This window comes from Salvelinus sp. IW2-2015, linkage group LG4q.1:29 (assembly GCF_002910315.2).
Source record: "Salvelinus sp. IW2-2015 linkage group LG4q.1:29, ASM291031v2, whole genome shotgun sequence".
Classification (NCBI taxonomy): domain Eukaryota; kingdom Metazoa; phylum Chordata; class Actinopteri; order Salmoniformes; family Salmonidae; genus Salvelinus; species Salvelinus sp. IW2-2015.
In genome coordinates, this window is record NC_036842.1 from 3,116,449 (window position 1) to 3,144,174 (window position 27,726).

General features: G+C 43.7%; 3 protein-coding genes across 4 annotated transcripts in view; 2 read left to right on the plus strand and 1 right to left on the minus strand.

Annotated features, from left to right (window-relative positions):
* The window catches only part of LOC111962808 (endoplasmic reticulum metallopeptidase 1-like), a 28,377-nt gene extending 17,271 nt beyond the window's left edge, over nucleotides 1–11,106 (plus strand). For both annotated transcript variants that reach the window (XM_070440410.1, XM_023986143.2), the window contains 3 exons: nucleotides 9,396–9,608; nucleotides 9,979–10,102; nucleotides 10,393–11,106. In XM_070440410.1, the coding sequence (XP_070296511.1) occupies nucleotides 9,396–9,608; nucleotides 9,979–10,102; nucleotides 10,393–10,612 (557 nt within the window). In that variant the 3' untranslated portion in view covers nucleotides 10,613–11,106. The remainder of the gene's footprint in view (nucleotides 1–9,395; nucleotides 9,609–9,978; nucleotides 10,103–10,392) is intronic.
* LOC111961251 (E3 ubiquitin-protein ligase UHRF2) overlaps nucleotides 1–27,726 on the minus strand; it is a 254,746-nt gene that overhangs the window by 122,407 nt on the left and 104,613 nt on the right. The window lies entirely within an intron of this gene.
* Nucleotides 16,468–18,194, plus strand: LOC139024937 (endoplasmic reticulum metallopeptidase 1-like). The gene is made up of 3 exons (XM_070439934.1): nucleotides 16,468–16,691; nucleotides 17,062–17,185; nucleotides 17,476–18,194. The coding sequence occupies exons 1-3, from the start codon at nucleotides 16,514–16,516 to the stop codon at nucleotides 17,693–17,695; spliced, it is 522 nt and encodes a 173-aa protein (XP_070296035.1). The 5' UTR covers nucleotides 16,468–16,513; the 3' UTR covers nucleotides 17,696–18,194.

Genomic DNA, 27,726 nt, shown 5'->3' on the forward strand with positions numbered 1-27,726 from the left:
AGTAACAACCACACACACAAATAAAAAAGTAACAACCACCCCCAACACTAAACCAATCAAAAAACAGTAACAACCACACCACACAAACACAAATCAAAAAACAGTAACAGACCACCCACACAATACAACACAAAAAACAGTAAACAATCCTATGCCAACTACAGCTTCTACCCGATCCACCACTTCATATAATCCAGATCCCGGCGCCTCGGGGCACCCTGGCTGGGTCCTGGCTCGCTCTTCGGGCACCGCTTGTAGTTTTTCCTTGCTGCTTCCGGCGCTGTTGCCGTCCCCGTTGCTCCCCTTCCGCGCGCCCGCTCCGCTCCTGCCTCTTTTCCGGCGAGCGGTGGCGTCGTGTTGCCTGGCCGCAGGGTGGTTGTCTGCCCAGGGCGCTTGTCTCCCCCTCCCTTTTCCTCGTTCGATTCGCCTAAGTACTTTCGGATCCTTGTTTTTGCGGGGCGTCCTTTTTTCTTTGTTTTATCGTTGGTTTACCCCCCTCCCGTTCCCGGTCTACGTCGCTGCTGTGCGCGGCTCCCCGGCTGCTCTGTTCGCATTCCGCCACGCCTGATGTTGCCCGGGCGCTCCCCGCTTGTTGTGGTTGGATTCTCATCAGCGGCATGGCACAGCCTGGGGTAGTCGGCCCTGCGCATCTTTGCCTGGTGTTTCGGTCCGATTCCTGGCATCTGCCGCCGACTGTCTCGGTCCTATTCCGCGGCTCGCTGAAGGCCGTGGGTCGGCTTCACAGTGGTAGGCGCTCCCCGGCTGCATCACGCCGTGGCAACGCCGCCCACTTTCTGAAAAGGCTTCCTGCACCGTGCGCTGCCGTCCCTGCGCCGGCCCTCCTTTTTAAAAGACAACTTTTTCGTAAAGTCCAGTAAGGGTTTGGAGGATGGAGCTGGGCAATGCGTGCGCACTTGTTGAATGTTGGGGGGGATTTGGTCGACTTGGCTTCCACGACGTACGGTTTGCACCATGAAAACGAGCTAGCGCATAATGACATTATCGCTTTCTCAGGGGTCTGGAGAGAAGAGTGCGGGCTCTGGAGGATGTTCGGGAGAGAGAGAGGTGACTTGGAAGGACTGAAGCGATCAATCTTTCGATATGATCAGGAGGGCGGTAAAGGGAGGCTGCCAATGAGTTGGTGTACATTTCCAACCCCTCTCCTCCCGGTTAAAGCGGTCTCTCCGAGACAAGTGGGAGGGTTTTTTCTTCAGTAGAAACAAAGGGGAGGTGGGGTGTTGGTGTGTGGGGTGGTTGTTCGGGGTGGTGTGTTTTTGTGTGTGTGTGTGTGTGGGGTGGTTGTTTGATTGGGTTTTGGTGGTTTGTGTGTTGTGTGGTGTGTTGGTTGTTAGTGTTGTGTGTGTGGTTGTGTTGTGTGGCGGGTGGCGTTGTTTGTTTTTTTGTTTTGTGTTGTGTGGGGTGGTTGTACTGTTTTTTGTGTTGTGTTTGTGGGGTGGTTTGTTATGTTTTTTGTATTTGTGTTGTGTGGGTGGTTGTTATGTTTTTTGTTTGTGTTGTGTGGGGTGGTTGTTACTGTTTTTGTTTTTGTGTTTGTGTGGGGTGGTTGTTACTGTTTTTTGATTTGTGTTGTGTGTGGGTGGTTGTTAATGTTTTTTGATTTGTGGTTGTGTGGGGTGGTTGTTACTGTTTTTTTGGTGTTGTGTGGGGGGTTGTTATGTTTTTGTGTTGTGTGGGGTGGTGTTCTGTGTTTTTTTGTTTTTGTTGTGTGGGGTGGTTGTTATGTTTTTTTTGTGTTGTGTGTTGTGGTTGTTACTTTTTGTGTTGTGGTGGTGTGGTTTGTTATGTTTTTTTGATTTGTGTTGTGTGGGGTGGTTGTTAATGTTTTTTGATTTGTGTTGTGTGGGTGTGTTATGTTTTTTTGATTTGTGTTTGTGTTGTGTGTTGTTACTGTTTTTTGATTTGTGTTGTTGTGGGGTGGTTGTTACTGTTTTTTGTTTGTGTGTGTGGGGGTGGTTGTTACTGTTTTGATTTGTGTTGTGGTGGGGGGGTTTTTGTTTTTGTGTTGTGTTGGTGTGGTGGTTGTTATGTTTTTTTTTGATTTGTGTTGTGTGGGTGGTTTTACTGTTTTTTGATTTGTGTTTGTGTGGGTGGTTGTTATGTTTTTGATTTGTGTTTGTGTGGGTGTTGTTACTTTTTTTTGATTTGTGTTGTGTGGGTGGTTTTATGTTTTTTGATTTGTGTTTGTGTTGTGTGGTTGTTATGTTTTTGATTTGTGTTTGTGTGGGGGGTTGTACTGTTTTTGTGTTGTGTTGTGTGGGGTGGTTGTTACTGTTTTTTTGTGTTGTGTGGTGTGGTTGTTACTGTTTTTTGATTGTGTTGTGTGGGTGGTTGTTACTGTTTTTGATTTGTGTTGTGTGTTGTTACTGTTTTTTGATTTGTGTTGTGTGGTTTTGTTACTGTTTTTGATTTGTGTGTGTGGGGTGGGGTGGTTGTTACTGTTTTTGTGTTGTGTGGGGTGTTGTTACTGTTTTTTGTTTTGTGTTGTGTGGGGTGGTTGTTTACTGTTTTTTATTTGTGTGGTGTGGTTGTTACTGTTTTTGATTTGTGTTGTGTGGTTAGGTTCATGGCTCATGCAAGTGTTTTAGCGCAACCAATGTTGAGGTTATATATTGGCAGCACCAAAAATGATTGATTTTCTAAATAATTCTAACACCCAATATGCAAGGTTTGATAAATGTCTGAAACATATAAAAATATCATTTTATGGATATCAACGTTCACAGAATCCTATTAAGAGAAGAAGTTCGTGCACCCAGTATTTACTTACTCAAATCCTATACAGTGGATATATAGCTTTTATTCAATCAACTAAATTGGTTGATTCAAGGCTGCTAAATTGAAAAGGATTGGGTTGGCAGTATTCATATCTTATTTTCAAGCAAAACATGGTGTTGCAATTTTGTACATAAGTGAATTTGTCATGTTAAAGCAATATAAGTATGAGGAAGAAAGAATGATTTGTGTGAGGCTCTGGTAAATGTAATAAGTTTAGTGTAATATTTATGCCAAACAAGGAGGATCCTGGGTTTTTCCATGAGGTTAACCTCAATGGATCGGTGTCCCCACCGGGAGAGTTGAGCTAACATGCACTATATATGATTAGCATGACTTGTAAGTAAAAACATTTCCCAGGACATAGACAAGTCTTATATGGCGAAAGCTTAAATTATTGTTAATTAACTGCACCGTCCATTCACCAGCTATTACAGTGAAAAATACCATGCTATTGTTTGAGGAGAGTGCACAAAAAAAAATTAGCACAGCAACTGGTTTGACATTCACCTCTGAAGGTAAATAATGTACTTACATTCAGTAATCTTGCTCTGATTGTCATCCTGAGGGTCCCAGAGATAAAATGTAGCATAGTAAAATCAATTTTTATATTCAAATGTGAAATTGGTTCTACAGTTTGAACCCCTGCTGTCTTTTTTAAAGTTGGTATGTCGTCTAAGTGAAAATTGAAGAGAGCTCCAATTTACGACATTCCAGAGAGTTGGGTTAAGATTCCTAAGTGCTTGAATTTCCCAGTAGAAACAAAAAAGTATTCTTCATATGCAAACTCAACAAATTTCATTGGCTTACAATACTACGTTTGGCAGATGTTTTGCGGGTTGTAGCGATAAATGCTTTTTCAGTCCAACGTGCACTAATATCTAACGTAATATCTACAAAAGTTAACAATAACACAATCTAAATAAGGAATGGATTAAGAATATATAATATTTGTCGAGGAATGTCGAGTGTGAATAGACTATACAGTATAATGAAACAATACGCAGTATATACATATGAGATGAGTAATGCCAAAATATGTAAAATCATTCAGTGACTAGTGGTTCATTAATGGCCAGTGCATTTCAAGTCTATGTTATAGGGAGGCAGCTCTACGTCTAGTGTGGCTAGTTTAACAGTCTATGGCTTGAGATAGAGCTGTTTTTCATTCACTCTGTCCCAGCTTTGACTGCCCGCCTTACTGACCTTCACCTAGGTTCTGGATGATAGCGGGGTGAACAGGCAGTGCGTTGGTGTTTGTCTTGGATGAACTTTGGCTTCTTGATCGGGTGCTTTAGGTGACCTGGAGGGCGGTAGTTTCCGTGTGAAGCTTGGGCAGCCCAACCAACCGTTTGAGAGTGCTGTGGTTGCGGCGGCGCGCATACCGTTACAGCGCGTTGATACAGCTCGTCAGGGATGCTTTCAATTGGGCTATGTAAAGTTTTAGGATGCAAGCCAAATATCTTCAGCCTCTGGATGAAGCAGGCGCTGTTGCCGCCTTGGGTTGCCGCTTCTGACTCAACCACCTGTCTGCGTGGTGTACCATTCGTTTGCAGTGAACGTGTGAAGGAATTGAGCCTTTCCTGTTTTTTGATTTGTGTTGTGTGGTTGTTACTGTTTTTTGATTTGTGTTGTGTGGGGTGGGGTGGTTGTTACTGTGTTTTGTGTTGTGTGGGGTGGTTGTTACTGTTTTTTGTTTTGTGTTGTGTGGGGTGGTTGTTACTGTTTTTTGATTTGTGTGGTGTGGTTGTTACTGTTTTTTGATTTGTGTTGTGTGGTTAGGTTCATGGCTCATGCAAGTGTTTTTAGCGCAACCAATGTTGAGGTTATAATATATGGCAGCACCAAAAATGATTGATTTTCTAAATAATTCTAACACCCAATATGCAAGGTTTGATAAATGTCTGAAACATATAAAAATATCATTTTATGGAATATCAACGGTTCACAGAATCCTATTAAGAGGAAGAAATGTGTACCGGTATGTTATCTCAAATCCTAACAAGTGGATATAGCTTTTATTCAATCAACTAAATTGGTTGATTCAGAGGCTGCTAAATTGAAAAGGGATTGGGTTGGGCAGGTATTTCATATCTTATTTTCAAGCAAAAACATGGTGTTGCAATTTTGGTACATAAGTTGAATTTTGTCATGTTAAAGCAATATAAGTATGAGGAAGAAAGAATGATTTGTGTTGAGGCTCTGGTAAATGGTAATAAGGTTATGTGTAATATTTATGCACCAAACAAGGAGGATCCTGGGTTTTTCCATGAGGTTAACCTCAATGGGATCGGTGTCCCCACCGCGGGAGAGTTGAGCTAACATGCACTAATATGATTAGCATGACATTGTAAGTAAAAAGAACATTTCCCAGGACATAGACAAGTCTTATATGGGCAGAAAGCTTAAATTATTGTTAATCTAACTGCACCGTCCAATTTCCACCAGCTATTACAGTGAAAAAATACCATGCTATTGTTTGAGGAGAGTGCACAAAAAAAAKTTAGCACAGCAACTGGTTTGACATTCACCTCTGAAGGTAAATAATGTACTTACATTCAGTAATCTTGCTCTGATTGGTCATCCTGAGGGTCCCAGAGATAAAATGTAGCATAGGTAAAATCAATTTTTATATTCAAATGTAGGAAATGGGTTCTACAGTTTGAACCCCTGCTGTCTTTTTTTAAAGATTTGGGTATGTCGTCTCAAGTGAAAATTGAAGAGGCTAGCCCAATCTTACGACATTCCCAAGAGGTATGGGTTAAGATTCATAAGATGCTTGGAATTTCCCAGTAGAAACAAAAATATTCTTCCATATGGCACAACTCAAATCAAATTTCATTGGTTACATACACGTTTGGCAGATGTTATTGCGGGTGTAGCGAAATGCTTGTGTTTCTAGCTCCAACAGTGCACTAATATCTAACAAGTAATATCTAACAATTTCACAACAATACACACAATCTAAAGTGAAGGAATGGAATTAAGAATATATCAATATTTGGTCGAGSAATGTCGGAGTGGCATAGACTAAAATACAGTATAATAGAACACAGTATATAKATATGAGATGAGTAATGCAAAATATGTAAATATTATTAAAGTGACTAGTGTTCCATTATTAAAGTGGCCAGTGATTTCAAGTCTATGTATATAGGGCAGCAGCCTCTAACGTGCTAGTGATGGCTATTTAACAGTCTGATGGCCTTGAGATAGAAGCTGTTTTTCAGTCACTCTGTCCCAGCTTTGATGCACCTGTACTGACCTCACCTTCTGGATGATAGCGGGGTGAACAGGCAGTGGCTTGGGTGGTTGTTGTCCTTGATGAACTTTTTGGACTTCCTGTGACATCGGGTGCTTTAGGTGACCTGGAGGGCAGGTAGTTTGCCCCCGGTGAAGCGTTGGGCAGACCACACCACCCTTTGGAGAGTKCTGTGGTTGCGGGCGGGGCAGTTACCGTACCAGGCGGTGATACAGCCGTACAGGATGCTCTCAATTGGGCCTATGTAAAAGTTTTAGGTGCCAAGCCAAATATCTTCAGCCTCCTGAAGTTGAAGAGGCGCTGTTGCGCCTTCGTTGCGCCTTCTTCACCACACTGTCTGCGTGGGTGTACCATTTCAGTTTGCCAGTGACGTGTACGCCAAGGAACTTGAAGCTTTCCACCTTCTCCACTGCGGTTCCGGCGATGTGGATTAGGGGGTGCTAACCTCTGCTGTTTCCTGATGTCCACAATCAGCTCCTTTGTTTTTGCCAGGGTTAACACGCTTAAATGTCTTACTCACATCGGCTACGGAGAAGGAGAGGCCACAGTCCTTGGTAGCTGGCCGCATCGGTGGCACTGTGTTATCCTCAAAGCGGGCGAAAAAGGTGTTTAGCTTATCCGAAAGAAAGATGTCGGTGTCCGCGACGTGGCTCGGTTTCCTTTTGTTGTTTGTGATTGTCTGTAGACCCTGCCACATACGTCTCGTGTCTGAGCCGTTGAATTGCGACTCCACTGTGTCTCTGTACTGATTCTTTTGCCTGTTTGATTGTCATACGTTGGAAATAACTACACTGTTTGTATTCGGCCATATTCCCAGTCACCTTGCAATTTTTAAATGCGGTGGTTTGTGCTTTCAGTTTTGCACGAATGATGCAATCTAGGTTTTAATAGTCACAGTGGGTACAACATCTCCTATGCATTACCAGATAAACTCAGTCACCGTATCAATGTTATTCTAAGAGGCTACCCGGAACATATCAKATTTTATTAGTCACATGCGCCGAATACAACCTTACAGTGAAATGCATACTTACGAGCCCCTAACCGACAGTGCCGTTTCAAAAAATATGAATAAGAGATAAAAGTAACAAGTAATWTAAAGAGGAGCAGTAAAAAATAACAATATATACAGGGGCGTGCCAGTACAGAGTCAATGTGCGGGTGTGGGGGCACCGGTTATTTGAGGTAGTAGGTAGAGTTAATTAAATTGGCTATGCATAGATGACAGCAGAGTGGCAGTGGTGTGGGGGGGGGCAATGTAAATAGTCTGGGTAGCCTTTGGCTAGATGTTCAGGAGTCTTTTGGCTTGGGGCTAGAAGCTGTTTAGAAGCCTCTTGGACCTAGACTTGGCGCTACGGTACTGCTTGACATGTGGTAGCAGAGAGAACAGTCCATGACTAGGGTGGCTGGAGTGTTCGACAATTTTCAGGGCCTTCCTCTGACACCGCCTGGTATAGAGGTCCTGGATGGCAGGAAACTTGTCCCCAGTGATGTACTGGGCCGTTCGCACTACCCTCTATAGTGCTTTGCGGTCGGAGGCCGAGCAGTTGCCATACCAGGCAGTGATGCAACCAGTCAGGATGCTCTTGATGGTGCAGCTGTAGAACCTTTTGAGGATCTGAGGACGCATGCCAACTCTTCTCAGTGTTCTGAGGGGAAATAGGTTTTGTATCTCAGTCCGCGTGATCAAAATAATGTTGAAGCATGGATTTCGATTGGTCAGATCCACATTGAATAGTCTGTAGCACGGGTACTTCCTGTTTGAGTTTCTGCCTATAGGAAGGGAGGAGCAAAATGGAGTCGTGATCAGATTTGCCGAAGGGAGGGCGGGGGAGGGCCTTGTAGGCTTTTCAAAAAGTTGAGTAGCAGTGGTCCAATGTTTTGTCAGAGCGAGTGCTACAGTCAATGTGTTGGTAGAACTTCGGTAGCGTTRTCCTCYGAAAAGGACGGTTCCATCAGTCTGACACGCTCTCCAACCWRACTCGGGGCGTGGCTACTTACTTATGRACAGTTTAWAGGAGATAGATACTCTTATACCTCCTAAAATCACATGCATATCTTAACAAAAATACTTTCATTTTTCATATTATATGCGCAACGTATTGGATGGAAACTTGACAAAGGGGATATACTTTCCAACTTACAGTATTTCGTCCATACAGTTTTTAATGTCATCACAAAATGAAAAGCAATATTACATTAGTTTTCAATWGCTCCTCACTGACCYTRCCCKCATTTTTATGTTAGAATTATTGTCCTCACAGGACAGTCTTTACACTATGCATTCGGGCAAGTAGCGTTCTCCTGGCATCCGCCAAACCCAGATTCGTCCGTCGGACTGCCAGATGGTGAAGCGTGATTCATCACTCCAGAGAATGTGTTTCCACTGCTCCAGAGTCCAATGGCGGCAAGCTTTACACCACTCCAGCTGAAGTTTTGCATTGCGCTTGGTGATCTTAGGCTGCTCAGCCATGAAAACCCATTTCATGAAGCTCCCGACGAACAATTCTTGTGCTGACATTGCTTCCCGAGGCAGTTTGGAACTCGGTAGTGAGTGTTGCAACCAAGGACAGACMARTTTTACGCARTTCAGCACTCGGTGGGCCCGTTCTGTGAGCTTGTGTGGCCTACCACTTCACGGCTGGGCCATTGTTGCTCCTAGARGTTTCCACRTCACAATAACAGCACTTACAGTTGACTTGGGCAGCTCTAGCAGGAAAGCAATTTGACGAACTGACTTGTTGGAAAGGTAGCATCCAATGACYGTGCTACATCGAAAGTCACTGAGCTCTTCAGTAAGGCCATTCTACTGCCAATGTTTGTCTATGGACWTTGCATGGCTGTGTGCTTGATTTTATACARCTGTCAGCAACGGGTATGGCTGAAATAGCCAAATCCACTAATTTGAAGGGGTGTCCACATACTTTTGTATATATAGTGTATCTCTGCCTTTGTATTGTTGGCCTATTTGTTTAGGGGTGTTGTTGTCTTTGCATAGAATGCAACACATTCATGTATCTCATCCTCCCACTGATCCCRRTGTCTGTTTAATGATTGATATATTGCGTTGCTCTGCTGTTTGTTTAATGATTGATATATTGCATTGTGTTTGCTTAGCAAATGCTTTTATTGAAAGCAATTGKTCGACTAATTATACCAGTGAATCCCTACAGCCATTCAGGCTGTTGCCTTCTAAAGGGCACATGGGCAGTATAATCCAGATYGGATTTGAACAGACAAAACCCTCTGATCCATTGTTCATTTATTAAACTGCTTATCCAAATTGCCCTCACACAAATAAATCAAATGTATTAGATACATTACCTCATCGTATCCCTAGGTGACAACATCCTGGCAGTACTGAAGCACCTGGTCATGTCTAAGGAGCTGGCGGACCCGTCCGAGTATGCCCATGGCAACATGGTGTTCTTTGACCTGCTCGGCGTGGTGGTGGTGGCGTACCCGGCCCATGTTGGCACCATCATCAACTACACGACTGCCATAGCAACCTTCCTCTACCTGTTTAAGAAGTGCCTCCARCCCAGCAACGTGGGTAAGTGGTATCATGAGCATATTTTGACATTTATTCATTTATTAAATGGATAGGGACCCGTGGAAAGGTTGGAGGAGTGCGTGTCAGAAGGGCAGTGGTTCTGATTCGAGCCCACGCKAACGTGTTCCAGGTTCAGAGGCACTAAGCACATGACACTCTGCCCCCGAATGGGTGTTGTATGTTTGTGAAGGATGTTAATGTGGTCTAAGAGTCAGTGCAGAGCAGGTTGGTCTGGTTATGTAACCCGGGCACAGGGTCTTTTCTAGTGCGGAACAGCCAACTCCTATGGTCGTTCCATTTACAGTCTAGATCTTTTCTTCTGAAGTAGGTTCAAGCTGACGACGTCTGTCTGTCCCTGTCTCTCTGCCAGGAGGTCGTTACGCGAAGGAGTTGGCATGTGCCACGATGGCGGTCATCCTCAGCTGGTTGGTCACTCTGCTGACCGTGGTCTTTATAGCCTTTGTGGTGTCACTGATGGGACGATCCATGTTCTGGTAGTACCACATGAAACACACATTTTCTTCAGGAAATGTACCTTTTCTAGTTTATTCTGTTTTTATTTAAAAACATTGAGATATTAATATTGAGTATAACAAGAACAGAAATATGGAAGTAGACTTATCAAATCAATATTTGTTCTGTATGTATATATTGGCTTGTCCCCACCACCCACTTTGGAGGACAATTCTATATATTTTTTTAAATAATGTTGAATATTATCATTACATATAGAAGTCAAGTCAATTTTGCATAAATATTGTATTTTCCATTGTCCTCTCTTTAGGTACAACAACTTCTACACCTGCATGTTTATGTACGGTTCTGCTGCCACTGGGATGATGGTCCTCTTCCACACACTTTCCAAGAACCTCTATGGGGTGAGCTGTGTGTGTGGGTGGGCGTGCGGTGCGTGCCCCACGCTGGTCAAGAACCTCTTGTACGGGGTGAGCAGAGCATTCTGTCTACCTGTACATTCACAGTGGCTTAAAGTTAAACCACAGTAAGCTTTCCTCCCACTGGTCATAAACTGGTTGAATCAACGTTGTTTCAAAGTCATTTTCTCCGCGTTGTGACCTGGAATAGGTAGATTTAAACAACATTCTCCCCCTTGCAACATGACGGGGTCTCCCTAATGAGTACAGAATGCAGTATGCTGCAGTATTTACTAGCCTCAGAGGAGGAGAGCGTTATTCGGTGTGTGTGGTAAAAGGTATTCTCAGGAGGGTATTTAGAGTGTGCAGACATGCACAGTGGCTAGTAATAATGAAGTGGTTTTGAACTCTGAACAGCCTGTGAATTAGGCCTCTGTTAGTGCTCAGCTCATACATCTATAAGTGGAGCTGGGAGAGAGTGAGAGGTTGCCATGGCACGAGAGAGTGCAAGCAGGGGGAAACAAGAGAGAGCGTGAGCAGGGGGAAACAAGCGAGTGCGAGCAGGGGGAAAGAGAGCGCGAGCATGGGGAAAGAGAGTGCGAGCAGGGGGAAACAAGAGAGTGCGAGCAGGGGGAAANTTGGGGGGGGGGGGGAGGGTCAGATCCTTAAGAGGTTGTTGTATCGCTGCTCTGTCCCCTGGTACAGCGTTAGAATAAGTAGCTTTATCAAAGATACCATCTTGAACCTGGTTAAAGTCTCCCGCCACCACTGTATTTCCACCAATGATTTCTCTCATAACCTTAATGAGGGATCTGGTAGACGTATGGAGACTTCCTTCTCTCAATCCTAGAGAGAAGGAATATTCATTTTATTCACATAACCATAAATATAATTCCAGGATAGATTACTTCCTAATTTCCAAGAGTATGACTAAAGAGGTGATAGATTGTAAAATAGGGGTTATTACTTTGACTGACCACGCAATAGTGGAATTATGTATAGCAGTGGAGGCTGATATCTCTAAGAAAAGCGTTAGATCGAGGATGAATTCATCCTTATTCTAAAACTAAACATTTCATCTTAAGTGTTTTTTTCAGACAAACATTGGCTCCACTGATAAATGAGTACAGTGTGGGAGGCCTCTAAAGTTTGTTAAGGGCAAAATAATGGCACACACCAGTAGAAAGAAAGGGACAAATTAAAGAGTTGGAAAAAGAGTTATCCAAGAAAAGTCTGTGATCTGAAGTTTCAATTACATGAGATCTTTAACAAAAAAGGCTGAGTATGCAATGTTTCGGCAGAGGACCAACTTTTATGAAAAAGCAGGTTAAATTATTGGCTAGAAAATGTAAACAAAAAGATTCCAGTTTTGTAATACCAGCTATCAAAAATGAAAGTGGGGAGGTACTGACTGGTACAAAATATATTGACAATGTGTTATTCAACGCTTTATAAGTCTGAATGTAACTTAGATGCCGTTAATTTGAATGCATTTAAAAAATAAAATAAAAAGAGCTTCTGGCGGTGTCCCCAAATCAAATAGAAGATTTGTTCTTAACTGACTTGCCTAGTTAAAATAAAAATGTATCCTCCTGTTGCAATTGCTTAATTTCTGTTCAAATGGATGCCATCAGGGATGAAATATAAGACTACAGCTACAGAATATCATGCAAATTAATGATGCCACTACTACAAAAAATAAATAATAATCTTGATAAATGGAGGTTGCTTAATCTTACTTTATAGGGCAAAATAAATACTGTTAAAATAGGTGCGACACCACAGTTCAATGATGTGTCTATGATGCTGCCTGTGACCATTTCTTCCTTACTATTTAAGCAATACAATCAAATGACTAAGGATTATCTTTGGGAAAACCCCCAGAATAAATGTGAACAAGTTATATGCTCCAAGGGATAGAGGAGGACTAGCATTATCCAATGTAGAACTATATAACATATCATGTGACGTAGCCAAATTGGCCAGACACTGGGGCAATTGTGATTTCCATTTGGGATGGACTCAGATTGAGAGGTCTATCACGGCCACGTTTAGACCTATTGAGACCTTATCACGGAAAAAATATTCAGAGGCCGCAAAACTGAAGAGGCTAGCCCAATCTTACGACATTCCCAAGAGGTATGGGTTAAGATTCATAAGATGCTTGGAATTTCCCAGTAGAAACAAAAATATTCTTCCATATGGCACAACTCAAATCAAATTTCATTGGTTACATACACGTTTGGCAGATGTTATTGCGGGTGTAGCGAAATGCTTGTGTTTCTAGCTCCAACAGTGCACTAATATCTAACAAGTAATATCTAACAATTTCACAACAATACACACAATCTAAAGTYAAGGAATGGAATTAAGAATATATCAATATTTGGTCGAGSAATGTCGGAGTGGCATAGACTAAAATACAGTATAATAGAACACAGTATATAKATATGAGATGAGTAATGCAAAATATGTAAATATTATTAAAGTGACTAGTGTTCCATTATTAAAGTGGCCAGTGATTTCAAGTCTATGTATATAGGGCAGCAGCCTCTAACGTGCTAGTGATGGCTATTTAACAGTCTGATGGCCTTGAGATAGAAGCTGTTTTTCAGTCACTCTGTCCCAGCTTTGATGCACCTGTACTGACCTCACCTTCTGGATGATAGCGGGGTGAACAGGCAGTGGCTTGGGTGGTTGTTGTCCTTGATGAACTTTTTGGACTTCCTGTGACATCGGGTGCTTTAGGTGACCTGGAGGGCAGGTAGTTTGCCCCCGGTGAAGCGTTGGGCAGACCACACCACCCTTTGGAGAGTKCTGTGGTTGCGGGCGGGGCAGTTACCGTACCAGGCGGTGATACAGCCGTACAGGATGCTCTCAATTGGGCCTATGTAAAAGTTTTAGGTGCCAAGCCAAATATCTTCAGCCTCCTGAAGTTGAAGAGGCGCTGTTGCGCCTTCGTTGCGCCTTCTTCACCACACTGTCTGCGTGGGTGTACCATTTCAGTTTGCCAGTGACGTGTACGCCAAGGAACTTGAAGCTTTCCACCTTCTCCACTGCGGTTCCGGCGATGTGGATTAGGGGGTGCTAACCTCTGCTGTTTCCTGATGTCCACAATCAGCTCCTTTGTTTTTGCCAGGGTTAACACGCTTAAATGTCTTACTCACATCGGCTACGGAGAAGGAGAGGCCACAGTCCTTGGTAGCTGGCCGCATCGGTGGCACTGTGTTATCCTCAAAGCGGGCGAAAAAGGTGTTTAGCTTATCCGAAAGAAAGATGTCGGTGTCCGCGACGTGGCTCGGTTTCCTTTTGTTGTTTGTGATTGTCTGTAGACCCTGCCACATACGTCTCGTGTCTGAGCCGTTGAATTGCGACTCCACTGTGTCTCTGTACTGATTCTTTTGCCTGTTTGATTGTCATACGTTGGAAATAACTACACTGTTTGTATTCGGCCATATTCCCAGTCACCTTGCAATTTTTAAATGCGGTGGTTTGTGCTTTCAGTTTTGCACGAATGATGCAATCTAGGTTTTAATAGTCACAGTGGGTACAACATCTCCTATGCATTACCAGATAAACTCAGTCACCGTATCAATGTTATTCTAAGAGGCTACCCGGAACATATCAKATTTTATTAGTCACATGCGCCGAATACAACCTTACAGTGAAATGCATACTTACGAGCCCCTAACCGACAGTGCCGTTTCAAAAAATATGAATAAGAGATAAAAGTAACAAGTAATWTAAAGAGGAGCAGTAAAAAATAACAATATATACAGGGGCGTGCCAGTACAGAGTCAATGTGCGGGTGTGGGGGCACCGGTTATTTGAGGTAGTAGGTAGAGTTAATTAAATTGGCTATGCATAGATGACAGCAGAGTGGCAGTGGTGTGGGGGGGGGCAATGTAAATAGTCTGGGTAGCCTTTGGCTAGATGTTCAGGAGTCTTTTGGCTTGGGGCTAGAAGCTGTTTAGAAGCCTCTTGGACCTAGACTTGGCGCTACGGTACTGCTTGACATGTGGTAGCAGAGAGAACAGTCCATGACTAGGGTGGCTGGAGTGTTCGACAATTTTCAGGGCCTTCCTCTGACACCGCCTGGTATAGAGGTCCTGGATGGCAGGAAACTTGTCCCCAGTGATGTACTGGGCCGTTCGCACTACCCTCTATAGTGCTTTGCGGTCGGAGGCCGAGCAGTTGCCATACCAGGCAGTGATGCAACCAGTCAGGATGCTCTTGATGGTGCAGCTGTAGAACCTTTTGAGGATCTGAGGACGCATGCCAACTCTTCTCAGTGTTCTGAGGGGAAATAGGTTTTGTATCTCAGTCCGCGTGATCAAAATAATGTTGAAGCATGGATTTCGATTGGTCAGATCCACATTGAATAGTCTGTAGCACGGGTACTTCCTGTTTGAGTTTCTGCCTATAGGAAGGGAGGAGCAAAATGGAGTCGTGATCAGATTTGCCGAAGGGAGGGCGGGGGAGGGCCTTGTAGGCTTTTCAAAAAGTTGAGTAGCAGTGGTCCAATGTTTTGTCAGAGCGAGTGCTACAGTCAATGTGTTGGTAGAACTTCGGTAGCGTTRTCCTCYGAAAAGGACGGTTCCATCAGTCTGACACGCTCTCCAACCATACTCGGGGCGTGGCTACTTACTTATGTACAGTTTAAAGGAGATAGATACTCTTATACCTCCTAAAATCACATGCATATCTTAACAAAAATACTTTCATTTTTCATATTATATGCGCAACGTATTGGATGGAAACTTGACAAAGGGGATATACTTTCCAACTTACAGTATTTCGTCCATAGAGTTTTTAATGTCATCACAAAATGAAAAGCAATATTACATTAGTTTTCAATTGCTCCTCACTGACCGTTCCCCCATTTTTATGTTAGAATTATTGTCCTCACAGGACAGTCTTGACACTATGCCTTCGGTCAAGTAGCGTTCTCCTGGCATCCGCCAAACCCAGATTCGTCCGTCGGACTGCCAGATGGTGAAGCGTGATTCATCACTCCAGAGAATGTGTTTCCACTGCTCCAGAGTCCAATGGCGGCAAGCTTTACACCACTCCAGCTGAAGTTTTGCATTGCGCTTGGTGATCTTAGGCTTGTGTGCGGCTTCTCAGCCATGGAAACCCATTTCATGAAGCTCCCGACGAACAATTCTTGTGCTGACATTGCTTCCCGAGGCAGTTTGGAACTCGGTAGTGAGTGTTGCAACCAAGGACAGACMARTTTTACGCARTTCAGCACTCGGTGGGCCCGTTCTGTGAGCTTGTGTGGCCTACCACTTCACGGCTGGGCCATTGTTGCTCCTAGARGTTTCCACRTCACAATAACAGCACTTACAGTTGACTTGGGCAGCTCTAGCAGGAAAGCAATTTGACGAACTGACTTGTTGGAAAGGTAGCATCCAATGACYGTGCTACATCGAAAGTCACTGAGCTCTTCAGTAAGGCCATTCTACTGCCAATGTTTGTCTATGGACWTTGCATGGCTGTGTGCTTGATTTTATACARCTGTCAGCAACGGGTATGGCTGAAATAGCCAAATCCACTAATTTGAAGGGGTGTCCACATACTTTTGTATATATAGTGTATCTCTGCCTTTGTATTGTTGGCCTATTTGTTTAGGGGTGTTGTTGTCTTTGCATAGAATGCAACACATTCATGTATCTCATCCTCCCACTGATCCCRRTGTCTGTTTAATGATTGATATATTGCGTTGCTCTGCTGTTTGTTTAATGATTGATATATTGCATTGTGTTTGCTTAGCAAATGCTTTTATTGAAAGCAATTGKTCGACTAATTATACCAGTGAATCCCTACAGCCATTCAGGCTGTTGCCTTCTAAAGGGCACATGGGCAGTATAATCCAGATYGGATTTGAACAGACAAAACCCTCTGATCCATTGTTCATTTATTAAACTGCTTATCCAAATTGCCCTCACACAAATAAATCAAATGTATTAGATACATTACCTCATCGTATCCCTAGGTGACAACATCCTGGCAGTACTGAAGCACCTGGTCATGTCTAAGGAGCTGGCGGACCCGTCCGAGTATGCCCATGGCAACATGGTGTTCTTTGACCTGCTCGGCGTGGTGGTGGTGGCGTACCCGGCCCATGTTGGCACCATCATCAACTACACGACTGCCATAGCAACCTTCCTCTACCTGTTTAAGAAGTGCCTCCARCCCAGCAACGTGGGTAAGTGGTATCATGAGCATATTTTGACATTTATTCATTTATTAAATGGATAGGGACCCGTGGAAAGGTTGGAGGAGTGCGTGTCAGAAGGGCAGTGGTTCTGATTCGAGCCCACGCKAACGTGTTCCAGGTTCAGAGGCACTAAGCACATGACACTCTGCCCCCGAATGGGTGTTGTATGTTTGTGAAGGATGTTAATGTGGTCTAAGAGTCAGTGCAGAGCAGGTTGGTCTGGTTATGTAACCCGGGCACAGGGTCTTTTCTAGTGCGGAACAGCCAACTCCTATGGTCGTTCCATTTACAGTCTAGATCTTTTCTTCTGAAGTAGGTTCAAGCTGACGACGTCTGTCTGTCCCTGTCTCTCTGCCAGGAGGTCGTTACGCGAAGGAGTTGGCATGTGCCACGATGGCGGTCATCCTCAGCTGGTTGGTCACTCTGCTGACCGTGGTCTTTATAGCCTTTGTGGTGTCACTGATGGGACGATCCATGTTCTGGTAGTACCACATGAAACACACATTTTCTTCAGGAAATGTACCTTTTCTAGTTTATTCTGTTTTTATTTAAAAACATTGAGATATTAATATTGAGTATAACAAGAACAGAAATATGGAAGTAGACTTATCAAATCAATATTTGTTCTGTATGTATATATTGGCTTGTCCCCACCACCCACTTTGGAGGACAATTCTATATATTTTTTTAAATAATGTTGAATATTATCATTACATATAGAAGTCAAGTCAATTTTGCATAAATATTGTATTTTCCATTGTCCTCTCTTTAGGTACAACAACTTCTACACCTGCATGTTTATGTACGGTTCTGCTGCCACTGGGATGATGGTCCTCTTCCACACACTTTCCAAGAACCTCTATGGGGTGAGCTGTGTGTGTGGGTGGGCGTGCGGTGCGTGCCCCACGCTGGTCAAGAACCTCTTGTACGGGGTGAGCAGAGCATTCTGTCTACCTGTACATTCACAGTGGCTTAAAGTTAAACCACAGTAAGCTTTCCTCCCACTGGTCATAAACTGGTTGAATCAACGTTGTTTCAAAGTCATTTTCTCCGCGTTGTGACCTGGAATAGGTAGATTTAAACAACATTCTCCCCCTTGCAACATGACGGGGTCTCCCTAATGAGTACAGAATGCAGTATGCTGCAGTATTTACTAGCCTCAGAGGAGGAGAGCGTTATTCGGTGTGTGTGGTAAAAGGTATTCTCAGGAGGGTATTTAGAGTGTGCAGACATGCACAGTGGCTAGTAATAATGAAGTGGTTTTGAACTCTGAACAGCCTGTGAATTAGGCCTCTGTTAGTGCTCAGCTCATACATCTATAAGTGGAGCTGGGAGAGAGTGAGAGGTTGCCATGGCACGAGAGAGTGCAAGCAGGGGGAAACAAGAGAGAGCGTGAGCAGGGGGAAACAAGCGAGTGCGAGCAGGGGGAAAGAGAGCGCGAGCATGGGGAAAGAGAGTGCGAGCAGGGGGAAACAAGAGAGTGCGAGCAGGGGGAAAACAAGAGAGTGCGAGCAGGGGAAACAAGAGAAGTGCGGGAGCAGGGGGAAAGAGAGTGGGAGCAGGGGGAAACAAGAGAGTGCGGAGCAGGGGAGAAACAAGAGAAGTGGGCGAGCAGGGGAAAGAGAGTGGCGAGCAGGGGGAAACAAGAGAGTGCGCAGAGGGGAAAACAGAGAGTGCGAGCAGGGGGAAACAAGAGAGTGCGAGCAGGGGGAAAGAGAGCGCGAGCAGGGGAAACAAGAGAGTGCGAGCAGGGGGGAAAAAGAGAGTGCGAGCAGGGGGAAACAAGAGAGTGCGAGCAGGGGAAAGAGAGCGCGAGCAGGGGGAAAAGGAGTGCGAGCAGGGGGAAAGAGAGCGCGAGCAGGGGGACAAGAGAGTGCGAGCAGGGGAAAGAGACGGAGCAGGGGAAAGAGAGGCGAGCAGGGGAAAACAGAGAGTGGCGAGCAGGGGAGAAAGAGGCGCGAGCCAGGGGGGAAGAGAGAGTGCGAGCAGGGGAAAGAGAGAGTGCGGGCAGGGGAAACAAGAGAGAGGGCGAGCAAGGAGCGAGGGAGCAGGGGAAAAAGAGTGCGAGCAGGGGAAAAGAGTGGCCGAGCAGGGGGAAAAGAGAGCGCAGCAGGGGGAACAAAGAGAGTGCGAGCAGGGGAAAAGGAGAGCGCGGAGCAAGGGGAAAAGGAGAGAGGCGAGCAGGGGAAAGAAAGAGCGCGAGCAGGGGAGAGAGTGCGAGCAGGGGGAAGAGAAGCGCGAGCAGGGGAAAGAGAGCGGAGAGGGAGAAGAGCGCGAGCAAGGGGGAAGAGAGCGCGAGCATGGGAAAGAGAGCGCAAGCAGGGGAAAGAGAGGCGCGAGCAGGGGAAAGAGAGCGGAGCAATGGGGGGAAAAGAGAGCGCAAGCAGGGGGAAAGAGAGCGCGAGCATGGGGAAAGAAGCGCGAGCATGGGGAAAGAGAAGCGCGGCAGGGGAAAGAGAGCGTGGCAGAGGAAAACCCAGAGTTACTCTACTGCAGAGGATAAGTCCTCTTGAACATCAATGTTCAGAGGAGACTGTGGGTGAATCAGGCCTTCATTGTCGAATTGCTGCAAGAGCACTAAAAAGGACACCAATAAGAAGAGACTTGCTTGGGGAAAGAGAGCGCGAGCATGGGGAAAGAGAGCGCGAGCAGGGGGAAAGAGAGCGTGAGCCAGAGGGAAAGACCCAGAGTTATCTCTGCTGCAGAGCATAAGTCCTCTGAAACATCAGCTGTCAGAGGAGAATCAGGCCTTCCATTGTCGAATTGCTGCAAAGAAACCCACTAATATAGGACACCAATAAGAAGAGACTTGCTTTTGGGCCAAGAAACATGAGCAATGGACATTAGCCCGGTGGAAATATGTCCTTTGGTCTGATGAGTCCAAATTTGTGATTTTTGGTTCCAACCGCTGTGTCTTTGTGAGACGCAGAGTAGGTGAATGGATGATCTCTGCATGTGTGGTTCCCACAGCATTCTTCATATATTTTTCAACAGGACAATGACCAAACACACCTCCAGGCTGTAAGGGCTATTTTACCAAGAAGGAGAGTGATGGAGTGCTGCGTCAGATGACCTGGCCTCCACAATCACCCGACCTCAACCCAATTGAGATGGTTTGGGATGAGTTGGACCACAGAGTGAAGGAAAAGCAGCCAACAAGAGCTCAGCATATGTGGAAACTCCTTCAAGACTGTTGGAAAAATATTCCATGGTGAAGCTGGTTGAGAGAATGCCAAGTGTGTAAAGCTGTCATCAAAGCGAAGGGTGGCTACTTTGAAGAATCTAAAATATATTTTTTGATGAGAGAGAGAGAGAAAGAAGACCGTATTAGAGATACAGATCCACAAAGAATTTGAAAACAAACCCAATTCCCTTATCTACTGGGTGTAATACCACAGTGTGCCATCACCGCAGCAAGATTTGTGACCTGTTGCCACAAGAAAAGGGCAACCAGTGAAGAACAAACACCATTGTAAATACAACCCATATTTATGTTTTTGTACAATACTTTGTATATAGACATAATGACATTTGAAATGTCTTTATTCTTTTGGAACTTCTGTGAGTGTTTAATTTTTGTTTATTTCACTTTTGTTTATTATCTACTTCACTTGCTTTGGCGATGTTGGCATGTTTCCCATTCCAGTAAAGACCTTAAATTGAATTGAGAGAGCAGGGGGAAAGAGCAAGAGAGAGCAGGTGGAAAGAGCGAGAGAGAGACCCTCCCATCCCTCTCACTCTATCTAGACTGAAGTTCAGACACACTCCATCTCTCACATGTTCACTTTGCAAGGCCACAGTTGGGTTCCAGGGAGAACACAGCTCAAAACAAGTGTTATTGATTTTTTTGATTTTTTTGATTTTATTTTTGCATTTTCCAATTAACAACATTCAAGACAAATGTGAAAAGATATTAGACAACAATAGGACAAAGTGACAGTAACAGATGAACGTAACAAAGAAAGTAAAAATCAAACAAATTATAATTATATATACAAACAAACATACAATAAAAAAAGATTATAATGAGACATTGGATCATATGGTCACCTGCCGTAGGCTACATATTATACATTACGTGTGAAACATTATATAAGGATAATATAGAGATTCATTCAATGTGATGTGGGGGGAGATTCTCCATATAGTCAATAAAAGGTTGCCAAATTCTGTAAAATGTGTTTAACTTATTCCTCAAGCGGTACGTGATTTTCTCCAGTGGGATACAACTATTAACTTCTGATAGCCACATGGCAACTGGCAGGGGGGAATCCAATTTCCATTTCAAGGCAATACATTTCTTGGCAATCGCTAGCAATATTTCTGTTAGCTTTATAGTATGGCTTTGCCTAAGATTGGTGTTAGTAAAGTTGCCCAGTAGACAGACCTCCGGGTCTAAAGGGAATGCAACCCCGTGAATTGAGGATATGGTATCGCATACCCCCTGCCAGAAACCGTGTAGTTTTGAACACTGCCAAGTGGAATGGAGGAATGTTCCTTCATCTGAGCCACATATAAAACATAGGGAGGAGATATCAGGGTTGAACTTGTGCAGTCTAGATGGCGTGATATAGAGCTGATGGAGGAAATTAAACTGGATCAGTCTGTATCTGGAGTTCAGTGTGGATGTAACACCATTCCTGCATAGGTCACTCCATAGACCCTCATCAAGATCAATACCCAGATCTTTTTCCCATCTAAGTCGGGGTTTATCTAGTCCAGGCAGTGTTAGTCCTGAYATAAGAGCATCGTAAACACGGGAAATGGTCTTGAACAGTGGTTGGTCTGCGTGGCAGAGTTGTTCAATAGGTGACATCTTAGGTAGGTTCCATTGTCCCTTGAGAGACACCCTAATAAAGTTTCGTAGTTGTAGGTAGCTAAAGAAGTCCCTGTTAGGCAAGTGGTATTTCTGTTTCAGCTGATCAAAAGACATAAGAACTCCCTCCTCGTAACAATGTTCCAGAAGAGTGATCCCCTTATCAGACCATGGTCTAAAGTTACTATTCTGGAAAAACATAGGAATCAATCTATTGTTCCACAAAGGGGTTTTAGGGGAAAGGAATCCCCCTCGTCCAAACAGCTCTTGCAGTTTGCACCATGTCAGGACAGAATGTATGATTAAAGGGTTGTCTGTGATGGTTTTTATAGATTTTCTGTCCCATTTGTAAAACAATTCTGCCCCAGTGTCATCGTTTACCTCAAGCTTTTCAATGTTCAACCATGAGGGAGAGGGACCCTTATCAAACCTCTGAGCCAGAAACCTAGACTGTGCAGCCCAGTAGTACATTCTAAAATTGGGGAGGTTTAAGCCTCCTTGACTGTAATCCAGGGTCAGTTTATCCAGGCCAACCCTAGGGGTTTTGCCGTGCCAGATAAACCATCTGGTCATCTTGTCGAGAGAGGAAAAGAATGCTGCGGGGACAGGGATAGGGAGAGATTGAAACAGATATAGAAATCTGGGCAGGACATTCATTTTAATTACATTGATTCTACCCAGTAGAGTGAGAGGTAAGTCCATCCATTTACAAAGGTCACCCTCCACCTTTTGTAACAAACTGGCCAGATTGAGTTTATAGAGGTTGTTCAGGTTACCATCCACCATTATGCCCAAATATGTGAAGCCCATAGGCGACCATCTAAAAGGAAACTTGTGCTTGATGGTATGATGGTCAAAGACAGACAACGGTAAGATTTCGCTTTTATCTAAATTGACCTTATATCCAGAGAAATAACTATAACACTGTAGTAGGATCTGCAAGTGAGAGAGGGAGTGTTCTGGGTTTGTTAGAAATAAGATAAGGTCGTCCGCAAAGAGTGATCATTTATGGGTATGGGGGCCCACCTCAAAGCCATGTATGTCAGGGCACGTTCTAATAGCCTCAGCCAACGGTTCGATGGTGAGGGCAAAGAGGTGGGGGCTAATTGGGCAACCTTGTCTGTTCCCCCTATAGAAAACTAGAAAGAGGAGGAAGTAATCCCGTTGGTAGCAATCCTAGCTTTAGGAGATTTGTAGAGTGATTTTATCAAATTTACAAACACGGTGCCTAAACCAAACTTTTCCAAGACGCGAAAGAGGTATGGCCATTCAACCCTATCAAAGGCCTTTTCAGCATCGAGGGAGACTGCGACACTAGGTATTTTGTTTTTGTTAGCAGCTCGAAAGCATTCTGTCTATTCAACAAAAACAGAAATTATTTTCAAGTTTCTTTCCAGAAGATGTCTTAGTTACATGTATTATAACTATAAAAGTTGTTTTAAAGTTGAGGGTGCCGTATTTAAGAACTTGACAATGAGGACGAAAAGCTAGCATAGTTCAACTAGCCAGCTAATTTACCCAGGGAAAATCGGGGAAAACATGCTGGGCTCACATGCGCAATAGGCTAATTCAGGGACACAGATTGTAGTTTTTATGCCTGATATCAGGAGCTGGCAGCTAACAGTTGAATAAAAAAATTCAGAGAGCAAAACGAATACATCAGATGACAAATATTTAAGGAGAGAGGATCGGAGTCGTGATGCGCGAAGCAGGGTGGTTGTCTGAAAGGAGCCTCCTGATAAAACCCTCACAATTTCCTCAAAGTTCGATAGAATAGTCAATTTAGTATAATGTTTTTTGAGGGGAAAGTTACTTTTTTATTTGTTTTATCGTCTGCGTTTAAAAAAAATCAGCTTCAACGCGTATACGTAGCATGATCGCTAGCGCAGCGGCTAACAGGGATAGCTTGTTAGCACTTCAGCAAGCATGATGTTGAAAGGGCAGAACATAGAACCCGCTCGTTGTCGGCCTTCAATATCCCTACAGAAGGCCATGGAAGAAATGGGTGTAGTCGGCACCATTCTTGAATCGGATGTCTCTCAGGTAAGCAATCTCAGATGGATATGCAAGAAGATGTATCGGTCATATTACAGAGGCTCGATTGAGGCAGTGGGTCGGATATCAACAGTGTAGGGAAATGACCGGCTGATCAAGAAAGCTGAGAAGAACGCCAAACTTTATGAGGATCTCCACAGAACCGTGCAGGATGCAGCTAACTGAGACAGGCACTTCATTTTAAGACTTTTAGTAGTCAAGTAGGGTCTGGAGGATGGCAGGCTGAGGAATGCGTGAGACAAATGATCTTGAATCTCTGGGGGTGGATTTGGTAGAATCTGAGCTTCACCGAGTTCCACGGTTCCTTTGCACCAATACCCACACGAGAATCAGCCGCCCATACTGACATCATCCGCTTTCTCAGGGGTCTGGAGAGAAAGAGTGCTGGCCTCTGCGAAGGGGAATGTATCGGAGAAGAGAGTGGTGACTTGGAAGGACTGCAGCGATCAATCTTTCCCGATATGATCAGGAGCCGGCGGATAAAAGGAGGCTGCATGAGGTTGGATGTACATTTCACACTCTCTCGGTTACAAGCGGTCTCTCGCAGACCAAGTGGAGGAGGGCTTTTTTCTTCAAGTAGAAAAACAAAGGGAGAGGGTGGGGTGTTTTGTGTTGTGTGGGGTGGTTGTTACTGTTTTTTTGTGTTGTGTTGTGTGGGGGTTGTTACTGTTTTTGTTTTGTGTTGTGTGGGGTGGTTGTTACTGTTTTTTGTGTTGTTTGTGTGGGGTGGTTTGTACTGTTTTTTGTTTTGTGTTTGTGGGGGTGGTTGTTACTGTTTTTTGTGTTGTGTTGTGTGGGGTGTGTTGTTACTGTTTTTTGTTTTTGTGTTGTGTGTGGGGTGGTTGTTACTGTTTTTTGTGTTGTGTGTGTGGGGTGGTTGTTACTGTTTTTGTTTTGTTGTTGTTGGGGGGTGTTACGTTTTTTGTGTTGTGTGTTGTGGGGTGGTTGTTACTGTTTTTTGTTTGTGTTGTTGTGGGGTGGTTGTTACTGTTTTGTGTGTGGGGGGTTGTTTACTGTTTTTTGTGTTGTGTGGGGTGTTGTTATGTTTTTGTTTTCTGTTGTGTGGGTGGGTTGTTACTGTTTTTTGTGTTGTGTGTTGTGGTTGTTACTGTTTTTGTGTTGTTGGTGTGGTTGTTACTGTTTTTTGATTTGTTTGTGTGGGTGGTTTGTTATGTTTTTTGGATTTGTGTTGTGTGGGGTGGTTGTTTACTGTTTTTTGATTTGTGTTTGTTTGTGTTGGTTGTTACTGTTTTTTTTGATTTGTGTTGTGTGGGGGGTTGTTACTGTTTTTTGATTTGTGTGTTGTGTGGGGTGGTTGTTACTGTTTTTTTGAGTTGTGTTGTGTGGGGGGTTATTACTGTTTTTTGTGTTTGTGTTGTGTGGGTGGTTTTGTTACTTTTTTTGATTTGTGTTGTGTGGGGGGTTATTACTGTTTTTTTGTGTTGTGTTGTGTGGGGTGGTTGTTACTGTTTTTTTGATTTGTGTTGTGTGGGTGGTTGTTACTGTTTTTTGATTGTGTTGTGGTGGGTGGTTGTTACTGTTTTTTGATTTGTGTGTTGTTGTGTGGTTGTTACTGTTTTTGTTTGTTGTGTGGGGGGGTTGTTATTTTTTTGTGTGTGTGTTGTGGGGGTGGTTGTTATGTTTTTGTTTGTGTTGTGTGGTGTGGTTGTTACTGTTTTTTGATTTTGTGTTGTGTGGGGTGGTTGTTACTGGTTTTTGATTTGTGTTGTGTGGTTGTTACTGTTTTTTGATTTTGTGTTGTGTGGTTGTTACTGTTTTGATTTGTGTTGTGTGGGGTGGGGTGGTTGTTTCTGTGTTTGTGTGTGTGGGGTGGTTTGTTACTGTTTTTGTTGTTGTTGGTTGTGTGGGGTGGTTGTTACTGTTTTTTGATTTGTGTGGTGTGGTTGTTAGTTTTTGATTTGTTGTTGGTGTGTTAGGTTATGGCTCATGCAAGTGTTTTTTAGCGCAACCATGTTGAGGTTTAATATATGGCAGCACCAAAAATGATTGATTTTCTAAATAATTCTAACACCCAATATGCAAGGTTTGATAATGTCTGAAACATATAAAAATTCATTTTATGGAATATCAACGGTTCACAGAATCCTATTAAGAGGAAGAAAATGTGTTCCGGTATGTTATCTCAAATCTAACAAGTGGATATAGCTTTTATTCAATCAACTAATTGGTTGATTCAGAGGCTGTAATTGAAAAGGGATTGGGTTGGGCAGGTATTTTCATATCTTATTTTCAAGCAACAAACATGGTGTTGCAATTTTGGTACATAAGTTGAATTTTTCATGTTAAAGCAATATAATTGAGGAGAAAGAATGATTTGTTGTTGAGGCTCTGGTAATGGTAATAAGGTTTGTGTAATATTTTATGCACCAAACAAGGAGGATCCTGGTTTTGTCATGAGGTTAACCTCAATGGGATCGTGTCCCCACCGCGGGAGAGAGTTGAGCTAACATGCACTATATGATTAGCATGACATTGTAAGTAAAAGAACATTCCCAGGACATAGACAAGTCTTATATGGGCAGAAAGCTTAATTATTGTTAATCTAACTGCACGTCCAATTTCACAGCTATTACAGTGAAAAAATACCATGCTATTGTTTGAGGAGAGTGCACAAAAAAAAATTAAGCACAGAACTGGTTGACATTCACTCTGAAGGTAAATAATGTACTTACATTCAGTATCTTGCTCTGATTGGTCATCCTGAGGGTCCAGAGATAAAATGTAGCATAGGTAAATCAATTTTTATATCAATGTAGGAATGGGTTTACAGTTTGAACCCTGCTGTCTTTTTTAAGATTTGGGTATGTCGTTCAAGTGAAAATTGAAGAGGCAGCCCAATCTTACGACATTCCCAAGAGGTATGGTTAAGATTCATAAGATGCTTGGAATTTCCCAGTAGAAAAAAATATTTTCCATATGGCACAACTCAAATCAAATATTCCATTGGTTTACATACACGTTTGGCAGATGTTATTGCGGGTGTAGCGAAATGCTTGTGTTTCTAGCTCCAACAGTGCACTAATATCTACAAGTAAATTCTTAACAATTTCACAACAATACACAATCTAAAGTGAGGAATGGAATTAAGAATATATCATATTTGGTCGAGGAATGTTCAGGAGTGGCATAGACTAATACAGTATAATAGAACACAGTAATATACATATGAGATGAGTATGCAAATATGTAATATTTATTAAAGTGACTAGGTGTCCATTATTAAAGTGGCCAGTGATTTCGATCTATGTATATAGGGCAGCAGCTCTAACGTGCTAGTGATGGCTATTTAACAGTCTGATGGCCTTGAGATAGAAGCTGTTTTCAGTCACTCTGTCCCAGCTTTGATGCACCTGTACTGACCTCACTTCTGGATGATAGCGGGGTGAACAGGCAGTGGCTTGGGTGGTTGTTGTCCTTGATGACTTTTTGGACTTCCTGTGACAATCGGGTGCTTTAGGTGACCTGGAGGGCAGGTAGTTTTGCCCCCGGTGAGCGTTGGGCCAGACCACAACACCCTTTGGAGGTCTGTGGTTGGCGGCGGGGCAGTTCCGTACCAGGCGGTGATTACAGCCGTACAGGATGCTCTCAATTGGGCCTTGTAAAGTTTTAGTGCAAGCCAAATATCTTCAGCTCCTGAAGTTGAAGAGGCGCTGTTGCGCCTTCGTTGCGCTTCTTCACCACACTGTCTGCGTGGGTGTACCATTTCAGTTTGCCAGTGAGTGTACGGCCAAGGAACTTGAAGCTTTCCAACCTTCTCACTGCGGTTCGGCGATGTGGATTAGGGGTGCTAACTCTGCTGTTTCCTGATGTCCACAATCAGCTCCTTTGTTTTTGGCCAGGGTTAAACAGCTTAAATGTCTTTACTCACATCGGCTACAGGTAGAAGGAAGGCCCACAGTCCTTTGGTATTGGCCGCATCGGTGGCACTGTGTTATCCTCAAGCGGGCGAAAAGTGTGTTAGCTTATCCGAAAGAAAGATGTCGGGTGGTGTCCGCGACGTGGCTCGGTTTCCTTTTGTTGTTTGTGATTGATGTCTGTAGACCTGCGACATACGTTCGTGTCTGAGCCGTGAATTGCGACTCCACTGTGTCTCTGTACTGATTCTTTTGCCTGTTTTGATTGTAATACGTT